This window comes from Podarcis muralis, chromosome 5 (genome assembly GCF_964188315.1).
Source record: "Podarcis muralis chromosome 5, rPodMur119.hap1.1, whole genome shotgun sequence".
Lineage (NCBI taxonomy): Eukaryota > Metazoa > Chordata > Lepidosauria > Squamata > Lacertidae > Podarcis > Podarcis muralis.
In genome coordinates, this window is record NC_135659.1 from 67,202,514 (window position 1) to 67,213,792 (window position 11,279).

At 41.4% G+C, this 11,279-nt stretch overlaps 1 protein-coding gene across 5 annotated transcripts in view; it reads right to left on the reverse strand.

Annotated features, from left to right (window-relative positions):
- Positions 1-10,966, reverse strand: part of PHTF1 (putative homeodomain transcription factor 1) — a 26,828-nt gene extending 15,862 nt beyond the window's left edge. The window contains exons 1-8 of one of the 5 annotated variants that reach the window (XM_028734521.2): positions 10,774-10,966; positions 9,903-9,978; positions 8,488-8,544; positions 6,569-6,638; positions 4,649-4,807; positions 2,691-2,856; positions 1,442-1,531; positions 308-446 (exon numbers count right to left, since the gene is read on the reverse strand). In XM_028734521.2, the coding sequence (XP_028590354.1) occupies positions 308-446; positions 1,442-1,531; positions 2,691-2,856; positions 4,649-4,807; positions 6,569-6,638; positions 8,488-8,544; positions 9,903-9,947 (726 nt within the window). In that variant the 5' untranslated portion in view covers positions 9,948-9,978; positions 10,774-10,966. The other 4 variants (XM_028734519.2, XM_028734518.2, XM_028734520.2 and 1 more) reach the window with 4 other exon arrangements.
- Positions 10,967-11,279: the final 313 nt, after the last annotated feature.

Genomic DNA, 11,279 nt, shown 5'->3' on the forward strand with positions numbered 1-11,279 from the left:
TGGGTCATTAACTGACTTTCATCTTTCATCACTCATTACAGGTGTGTTCTGAGAATAAAGTTTGAGAATAAAGTTTGTGACCACATGTGCCACCCTCTGATCCTTGGAGGAAAGGTAGGATTCAAAGAGATAATGATGTAATGGAAGTCATAACAGAAGTTGTGTTGTACGAAATTAACTTATCTTTTGTAATTCGTATTAACCTTTGGGTTTTTTGTTGACTGTTTATATATAAAATTGTTCCTACAAAACCCATTTGACATTTGCATCTGGAAAACTAAAGCATCAAACTTATATCATATCTTACCAGGGTTTTTTCTGCACTAGGTAAGACCGCCTCCTTGGACCGCTGCAAGCTATGCTCAGATCTGGAAATCCGGCGTTTCACGCCACTGCTATGTTCCGTTTCAGTCCCTTTATCCGCTACCCGTCTTCCCCTTTTAATCCTAAGGAAGGAAATGCTATAGATAGCATGTCTTCTTTCTACACATTTTTATAGTGAAGTTGAGATGCTTCATAGGAAGTGATCCATACGTGAAATAATAGAAATAATAATAAAATCAAGAAATGGCAGAGGGATTACAGAATTATCCATTTCTTTTTCTATCAAAAGAATAAACACACACATTCACTGGCTTCTTTCTTTCTTTCTTTCTTTCTTTCTTTCTTTCTTTCTTTCTTTCTTTCTTTCTTTTTCTTGGAACTAAAAGAAAGTGTTCCAAAGTTTCAAACCCCTGGAGAAGGCATGGGCAGCAGGCCAGACATAATTATGTACAAGGGAAATTTCCCATTGCTATTTTAAAATCTACTGAAAAGAGGACTCTTAAAAAAGATGAACAGAACAATTCCTCTGTCTGACTGAAAACTAGTTGGGAGAAAAATAATTCCTCTCAATAACGCTTCATCTTTTATCCCAAAGAGGACATCGAAAAACAATGCAACTCTCTCCATTTCAGAGGCAAATCATAGTGTAGCACAGTAGCTAGAGTATCAGACAATCACTGTGGAGATTAAGGTTTCAATCCTTGCTCAGCCATGAAGGGCCTTGGGACTGCCACAGCCTAATCTATCTGACAGGGTGGTTGCAAAGTATGAAGGCAGGGGTGGGGCTTTTTTTCCAGCCGGAACTCACCAGAGCACAGTTCCAGCACCTCTTAGGCGTGCGCCATTGCCATTAGAAGAGAACAAAGGAGGTGTTTTTCTAGAAAAATAGCACTGGGTAGGGGAGAACCATTTGCGCTCTCTTGAGTGTCATGCTTGTCACGCCTATGCAAGGCCAACTTCCATCATTTAAATAAAAACAACTAAATCGCCTACAAAAGACAACATTCCATAAAATTAGAATATGATGTAACAGAGGCAAGGACAGCAGATAGAAAAATATTAGATAAAAATATATATAATTGCTACCTCCGGAACAAGCCAACACTACCAACCGTACCCCTCCCTGGACGGCTCCTCAGATCTGCTGAGTTTGTCTAAGGAAGAGTATGGAATGCTGCCATCGCCTCCTGCATATTTTCGCATTTTCCTACATTAGAAAAAATGTTTTAGCAACAGATCAGAGTTTTGTAAGATGGTCAAACTCTCACTCCTTGCAGAATCCTTGACACATATTACATAGGTGGAAGACAAAAATTACCAGTGTGAACTTAAGTGTGTGTGGCTGTGTGGGCATGGGTAGTCAGATAAACACATGGGAGAATGAGTGGAGATAATCCCTTGTGACCATAATGAACTGATTATATATGAAATCGTCTTTTCCTGTCTCTCTCTCTGTCTTCTCCCAGCAGTAGATCGATATGGCTAGGACAATACCAAGGGTCTAGCCATGTACTGCTGAATCTGGCATTTCTGTGGAACCATTAAAATACCTGATTTCCTTCCAGTGTTCTTAAAAAGAAATACTTGCAAAGGAGCAAGATGTGCTCTTAGGAATTCCCAGATCCAATAAGTCTTGGTAATGCCACTGTGGCTGGAATGATGAACATTGTTTGGTCTGTATATGCCCTATCGCAGTACACATCACTCCTCACCTAAATGATCCAATCTCATTTCTTCCAACAATTCCCAGTCCTATTGAACTTGGAAGCAGGGTGGGTTCAAAGAGAATTCTAAATCCCCAACAATGCCTGTAATAGCAGTAAGAACTGAAAATACAAATGCACTGCTTCATTCACGAAATGACAGATCCATCCACCCTAGAGTTCATGCCATCATGTTCTGACTGAACCTCTAAGAGTGGAATCAAATCACAACAAGTGTAGAGGCCGACCTATGACCTCTGCTAGGAGTCCCAGCCAACATGGAAGGGAGAATTTATATAACACATACACTCAAGGACCCCAAAAGGTGACATTTAAGTACAGTGGTACCTTGGTTCTCAAACTTAATCCATTCCAGAAGTCCGTTCAACTTCCAAAACCATTCAAAAACCAAGACCCGGCTTCCAATTGGCTACAGGACCTTCCTGGACTCAAGTGGAAGCCGCGTCAGATGTTCAGCTTCCAAAAAACGTTCACAAACTGGAACACTTACTTCAGGGTCTGCGGCGTTCAGGAGCCCATTTGTTTGTCAGCTAAGCCATTCGTGAACCAAGGTACCACTGTAGTGCCTAACCATATGTTCTAATTCCAGCAAGCACCTTAAAAACTGAGACCCTTTCCAATCTACTGACTTTGCTCTCTCACCTCCTTCTCCGGCAAACACCGCTTCCATCAATTCCTGATGGCTTCGATAACTGTGTAGATACTATTTGACAGTGTACAGTCCCCATCAGCAGCATAAGGAACAATGGTCCAATAATTTCACTTGCACTCACAACTGGCATCATGTAGTACAACACAATTGCTATGACTGAAGAAAAAAAATGTAAGTAAGTTGTCTGCCAGGCAAACCTTTGTTTTAGTAATACAACATAAAAACACCTCTTTGTTCATGCTGGGGGCCATAATCAAGTGACTACTACTACTAATAATAATAATTTATATACCAACCATCTAACTGGGTTGAAGATTTAGAAGACTAGTGACTATCTACAGGGAGCTCTCTCACACATCCAAAGCCAGCACTTAGCAGGATCTCTCTCCCCACCGCAGTTGATGCAAAAGGGGGCCAATCCTGCTTGGTCCAAGCACATGGAAGAGCTCTCTCTAGGAAACTCTCACACCTGAACTTGCTCATTTTGGCAGAGCACACAACAGATAACACGCTGCTGCTAAAGGGATGGTTTCATCCTTCAAAAGGAAGGGGGAAAAACTTCCTTTACTAGCTTCTCTCTAGCCAACTAAACATGAAGGCTTCTGCAAGGCAAAGCAGTGACTACTTTTCAAGTGGGAATACTTGCATACAGGGGAAGTCCCTAACTCACCGAAGGTTTGAGACCCATTGGCTACCCTCACCTGGTTAGCTGGTCATAATGTGGTTTCTATATTATACCTCTAATGTGGCCTGTTCTCCCAACTTCTTAACTTCTAGTTGTTTCTGAAATGTAGGGTATGATAGCAGATCTTGTAAATCTGTAAGATCATTTCCTAACAAAATGGGAGTAATTACCTGATATAATCCTAATTGTTCTTGAATCATTTGCAATGCCCATATAGGAACTTTATATGTGAAATCACATCCTATAATCTTAGCTATACCACAAAACATCTATTAATATATCTTACCACAGGCTGTACAAATTGTGTAGCAATTAAAATTTAATCATAGCCAGTTCTAACATATATGCATTCACATGGCACATAATATAACAAGCTTATATTCTCAATTAAGTCTCAAACAAACAGCACACAGCTTTGGAATTGTTTAATGGAAAAGCAAATACCTGACAACATGCTCTCCACAAAAGTGTTTACTTAAACCTTTAATCTAGCTGGGATAAGCACTCTGAAGCATTACTATCAGTGGAATCCCTGAATGGAGTTGAGTCTGGTACAAAGACAATATTTAGGAAAAAGACTCCCAACTAAATAAAGATTCCTTCTAATTCATAATTCCCACCATGGCTGGTGTATTATTAAGATGGATAATTTACAACAAAATTATTTGCATGACTTTTCTCTCACTTTGAAAAGAACTGGATAAATGATGAAAATCAGGTAACAATGTGTTTATCAAGTGCTGTTGCAGTCCACACAACAAAGCTTGTGTTCTGCGATCATAAGGTTACCCCATGACCAGCTTTGATCTTTCTTCCTCATTGGATCAAAGTCCATTTAAAGCTGGGCAGTGATGGCAAAGAGGAAACAAAAGGAAACAAAAAATGTAAATAGAAGGGAAATGATACGAAGGGGAGATAGAAATGAGAGTGTTGCAAAGCAAGCTCAAGAGTGAGCAGACAAGAATCCTAGACTGTTATTTCTACTAGGTCAAGTCTGTGAAGATGAGCTACAGGGACAGATTCTCTCTCAAAATCACTTCTTTTCCAAAATGTTAAGGAGCAAATGTACCACCAAGCTGCAAAAGTGAAGAATGACTTAGGACTGATTCCTGACTTGATGTTTTGTTGCAAAAGTCGTCCTCCAACTATTTGCCTGAAGCAGGTCTGTTAAATTTGATGGATCAGATTGATTACACCATCCTAAAATAGGTCATCTTGGTTTTCTCTTTAAGCTACTCTAACATAATCTCAAGCTTTACTCACCTTGTAGGAGGTAGAGCGCTAGCAGCCATGTAAAAATACGCCAGGAAGTTACTTGTATCCACCACTGGCTAAAAAAGGGGAAGAAAAGAACCCGCACAAGCCCTTTTCTTGTCAGAGATGTCCAAGGGATTTCAGGTTTAGCTTTGGCAAATGTGGAACCTAGAAAGCATACATGAAAAACACAGGTAGTTTATCTGGGAATTAAGGGGAAATGCATTTGACTTTTTTCCTCCCTTACTCAGTCCAAGAAATTGTGTAAAATTGTGGATGTAGGAAAATATTTGCAAAACTTCACGGCCGCTCAGGACTAGTTCTTACAAACAGATAAAGTGTGAAACCTGCACCAGGGAAGTATCATTTCAGACTGCAAGCTCATGTAACTGAATAATTGTTGCTAAAGGGTAGCATTTCTGCAGTTAACCCTCCCTCCCACACTGCAATCTCTAGGAAGATCACCCACCCTCCAGCAATTGGGAGAGTGAACATGTGCCATGTCGACCATTGGCATGCAACCCCTGGAGGGTTGGCCAAATGGGAATGCAGCTCTTAAATAAAAATTTTAAAAGTTCCCTGCCCCTGCTATAGACAGCAAGATGTAAAGTGTAAACCTCTTCTGCTAGCACAGTTTAGAATGCTCTCCTGCAGTTCTAATCCTATCTGAAAGGGTGGTTCCAGGATATAGTATTGGCAGGCTGTTGTTCACCTGCTTAGCCAACGGGGTCCCTGAAGGGTTCCATCTTACTCTATTCAACATCTACATTAACTTCCTCCAATGTAGTACCCTCCAAATGTTTTGGACTGCAATACTTATCATCCCGGACTATTGGTCATGCTGGCTGGGGCTGATGGGAATGGGCATTGAAAATATCTAGAGGCCACCGGGCTGTGGAAGGCTGATCTACATGAAGTGGGAGCTCACACTGGGATTGCATGCCATCAACATGCTGATTTCACCCATATTTCCCTTTCCATTACATCAGAATAGATGCAAGCTAACAAAGCGAGGCTTCATCAAAGCTATTATCAGTAAGTAGGAAAACAAAGATATGATTAGGTGTTTAGTCTGTTCTGGTTGAGGTCTTCACACCCCTTGAAGAAACAGATCTTTATGAGTGTGCTCCTGAACACAGCATTGCTGCTGGATTGTCAAGATACCGGCTGGGGCTAGGAGAGTTTTTGCACAGCTTTGGCTGGTGCACTAGGAGTGCCATTTCCTGGAGAAAGCCTATCTGGCCACTGCTACACATGCATTTGTCACTTCTAGATTATGGTAGTTTACTGCACTCTACATAGGATTGCCCTTGAGAAGTGTTTGGAAAGTTCAGCTGATGCAAAATGGAGCAGCCCGGCCATTATTTGTCACTTGAACAAGATTGGAGTAATACACTTTAGAAAGCAATTTATACTGGCTGTCAATTGGCTTGCGGAACCAATTCAGACCACTGGTTATTACTTATAAATCTGAAAACAGTTTGGGACCAGTTTACTTACAGGACAATTTTCTCCCAACCTAATCCAGCCTGTGCACTGCATTCATCACTGGTCCTATTGACTTCAGAAGTGTAGAGATGCTGCAAAATTAATTTTTTACTGTGCCTGCATCTTCCTACACTACTGGTCCCACCACTCCTTTCGGTTTTCATCAGATCATGATTTCAACACACTTTTTGATTGTGTTGAGCTTTTATGATTTCTCCCCTGCTATTATTTGCTTACTATTTTTACTTTATTTTATTAATTATTATAAGCAGCTTTTTTTGGCCACTAGTCCGAAAGGTGGGACAGAAATTTGTGTATAAATAAAATTAAAACTGTACTAAATGTCATACCTATTCAAAAGATGAAATAATTACCTGACCTCCCAGACTCATGTAAAATGGTGATGATGAGCACAAATGCAGTTATTCACACAATACCTACCTCTGATTAAATCAACATCTATAAGATCAGGCTGAATGCGGCCTTTCTTTTTGGGTTTGTTTTTGAAGCCCTATAAATTTAATCATAAAGAATGAGTAGATTTTGTGGTGAATATAATAGGCTGTCTACTTGTATCTTCTAGGTCTAATCTCATTTGCAAAGATACTGGCTTATAAATAATCATTCATGTTCTCTGGGTATTTGAATTCCTTACACTTATGCATGTATATGCAGCACAGAGGCTGTGTACTGTCACAGGACTTCTGAGATGAGGTTATTTATTTATCTAGCTTTTTATTTATTTTTAAAAAGCAATTTTTAAGCTCACCCTTTATATAAAAATATTAAAATATGAGAGAAATGTATGTTTAAAGGTACACAGACCTGAGAACATTGGGTTGGGAGTCATGGGGCATGAAATGAGGTTTTTTGTGCCTTGCACTAGTTCCTGTTTCCTACAGTACCTCAAGCCTATCATATTTTACAACCTACTATCCCCTTCCATGTAATGTCCAAAACCATCCAGAACTTTTCTGCAAAATTTCAGCACTACTGTAGATAAAAACCTAGTAATTAAACACTTAAAGAAATTCAGGTTGCCTATTTATGCTTAATCTGCAAAATAACTAAAGGCAAATAATACAGTTCTTCAATGAATCAGTTTGCATTTGTGAGTGCAAAGGACAACTCTCTGTCAACAGCAGTGAAATATAAATAAAAATATGAAATATATAATAGATGCACTCATGTCCTGCTTGCAGGCTTTCCATGAGCATCTGGTTGGCCCCTCAGAGAACTGGATGCTGAACTAGATGGCACTTTGGTCAGATCCAGCACAGTTTTCATTATGTTCTTATGATCCCCCCCCCCCCCGGGAAATATGCCACATATACATTTTGTTAGGCTCTTCAGGCCAACAGTCATATATAGCTGAAATTTAAGGTCGCCATATTTCAAATAGTGAAAATCCGGACAGAGAAGTTGTTGACTTTTTTTGTCTATTTTTATGGAAAATCGGCGAAAACTACACTGCTGACATGGGTTGTCTTATGTCCAGATTTTCCTGGACATTTCCCAATTTCCACCCGGACACTGCTAACAACCAAATTATTCCAGATATGTCCAGGAAATTCCAGATGTATGGCAACCCTATGAAATTGTACAGTTACAGCTAGTACTTTGTTGTGTATTAATATTATGCTGTGGGCAGGATTTCTGCTTTGCCAGTGGTTGGACTAGATGACCCTTGGGGTTCCTTCTAATTCTACAATTCTATGATTCCGTTGTATTTCAAAAAGACTAAAGTAAAGGCAATTTCAATCTTTGGCTAATCAATGATATGCAAATCTCTCAGTCACAGGTTATTTAACAGAGTACAGTTATTCAAAACAAAAGAAGCCAGGCCAAGATAAAACCATGAGAAAATGGGCAAACTCCCATGAAACAGATATTAATATAAAGGTCACAATCTTCATATCATTCTCGTCCAGATCAGTTCCTTTATTGTGATTCCTTTCTGTCAGAATGAAACACACCTAGTTTGCCAGTTCTTCAGCATAGTACAGCTTCTTTCTAGTTTCTCATAACACTATAATCTGAACCTAGAGCTCCACTGACCCTTTGGGATCAAATTCCCAGCAGGCACAGACTTCATCACTTATGGCAATGAGGCTGCATCCGCACAGCTGTCTTCAATGTTGCAGTGAACTGGAAAGCCATTGCTTTCCATCTAGAAAGCTTGTGTGCACCTTCAGAACTTCCTAAACCACAAGTAGCTCTTGTATCAGATCAGGGCAACTGTAATTAGGAAATATTACATGCTACACAATCCTCTTTGGCATGCTTATTTCACATCTGTATCTATTTGTCAAGATGCAATGTACTTTTGAGTTCTGTCATTTCACAAAAGAGATTTTTACCTTCATCTCAGTTTGTTCTATAGATTTTTCCCATATCTGCTGATCATAGGCTCCAATCTGAAAAAGAGTTGTGTTAGTCAAAGAGGAGTCTAGGGAACTAAACTGCTTCCTGTATTCTTCCATCTCCAAATTCAAAATATTAACAATACAGACATTAAGTAATTTATCAAGTTATTACCCAGGATCCCACTATTTAAAACTATGGACATGAAGAGCATTGAGGGAATGCGGGGGGCAAACTGCATGTTTTAATATTTATTCCATGCCACCCCAATATCCACAAGTGAGATTCCAGGGGCCCAGGCACTTACCCAGGGTTCATATTTCCACAGTAGAGACAGTGGTGTCTTCATGATGTATAGTTTATTTACACATACAAGTGTTTGTTAATTTGGGGTTTTCATCAGCTGTACGCCATAATCATCACAATTATAACAAATAAAGGCTTGACATATCTCGCTTTGCATGTCATGAGTCTATTTCATATATTAGTTTCACCTTTTAATTTGAATGACTGAAATAAATGAACTTTTCCACAATATTCTAATTTTTCGAGTTTCACCTGTATATACAACCTGAGCCTACAATACAGGGGCTTCCAGCAAGAGGGTCCTGGTTCTCCCATGACCACAGTTGTGGATCCCATCAGAAATAAACTATGGCCCTCTTTCCCCCTGTCCCAGCTTGCTGCTTACAGATTTGACACCTTTTCCCTCAAATTTGTATCAGGCAAAACCATAATCCTAATCCTTCTACCACTTCTGGCCTTTGTCTCTGCTAACTATCTCTCAGTGGAAGGAGGCAGAAGAAGAAGCCCCACCCTCTTGCTGTCTGGCAGAGCCTCTGCTAATGGCCCATATGCTAATGGCCTTTGCCTAATGACACAGCCATTCTCAGCAACTGAAACCCTGCTGCATCCAGCATGGGGCTTAGTTAAATTCTAATGCTTTCCTGGTTCCAGAAATTTAGGAGAGTATTGCCATCTCCAAAACTTAAACAATATAGTACTAACTTATGAAGAAAGCCTCCAAAAACCTTTAAATATTTTATAAGTTAAAGAAAATGATGACTCAAGGGGAATATATCATACATCAAAGAAGATAATCAAGGAAAATGCATACATAATTATACTTTGTCCATAATAATTTTCACACACCCTTCTTAAGAAATCAATCTATGCCTAGGTAAGCATGTATAGGATTGCAGCCTGAAGCACAGAAACGATCTACAATAACTTTGTAGCAGGCACCAAAAAATGTAGTCTGCCGTACCATGTTCAAAACAAACATGAATATTCTTTAAAACCCTCCCCCTTCTTCGGGTACAGTTTTAATTGCAACCTACAGAATGGGGGAAACCCACATGCATCTGTACAACGGACGAAAGTAATTACAAAAATAAGCCTCAAGACTGACCTTTTTTTGGTACCAAGCAATGGCATCTTCACCATTTGAGGCCATCTGGCATCTCCAAAATCAATAATCAAATTACCTGAATAAAACAAAGAGAGCTCATTATCCAAGCCTAGGATCTTAAGCATCATCCAGGAGACAACCTGAGGGTGGCATCAGAAGTCGGTGCCCTTGGCCAACTTGGTTCAAGGCCAGCCAAGAACAGTCCAGCTGGGCTGGTGGCTCTAATCTTTTCTGTTGCATAAACGATATGCAGGTGTTGCTTTTAGAAGAACAACAGCTTGTTTTAATTTTCCAACCCGTTTTAAATCACAATCCTCCCGGGTTGCTGCTGCTTGTATTTTTAACGGAAAACTTAAAAACTTTTACGGATGGATTCGGCTTAGGAATCACCGCCGTGATGGCACAGGGATGCTCCGGTGCAAAAAAAAAAAAAAGTCTTCTCGGGAGGGTCTTGAGTTGCGCATTCCCGAGCCAATATTGAGAATCAATCAGGTTGCTGCGCATTCCCGAGCCAATATTGAGAATCGATCAGGTTGCGACGCAGCCCTTCCCAGCCTTTTCTTCCCCTTTGCACGCGGGGAGCCGCAATCTTCAGCCAACCCAACCACTCCTTTTCTCCACACGCGGCTGCAGAGCTCCCTTTTCCCTCTTCTCCATCCCTCCTTCGCCTCACCTCGTCGACGCCCAGCCCTATCCCCCCCCCGTTCCTTTCCTGCCCCTCCGAGCCTCACCCTTTACCCCACCCCGCAACACACTCACCCTGCCTCTCTCCTACCCCAGGAGCCCGCAGCCGCCCGTTTCCACCCTAATCCCGCGGTCCTCCCCCCGCCGAGGCCTAGCGCTTGCCCTCCACCGCTCAGTGGCTTCTCACCGTTACCATGGAAACGCGGAGCGGCGCCTCCAGGGGAGAGACCAGGCTCCCGGACCGATCGGGGGAAAGGCCGCAGCCGACATCTTTGCTCAGGGCGAGGCAGCGCCAGCCGAGCGCTGCTGCCCCCGCTGATCTTCTCTTCGCCGTTCGGCAAAAGGGACGTCGGCAGCAAGGCAGCGGCAGCCGAACGCCGAATCCAGGATCAGCAGAAGCGGGGTGGGGGTGGAACGCGAAGTTGTGCGTAAAATATAAGAGGGGCGAATGGCCCCGTGACAGCGCGGAAAGGAGGGGCAGTGGGGCACTGGCCAGTTGTGGGGGTGGGGGGGTAGGGAGCGATATAAAGAAAGCGGAGTCAACATCTGGACTCCGCCAGGTTCCTTGTTGGTGCACAGCACAAATTAGTTATACATGCAGATGTAGTAAGTTACTCATCATCATCACTTGTCTGCATAAAAAAAAAAGTTGATCTGTTAACTTAAATACCACTCTGTAATTGCAAAAAAGTT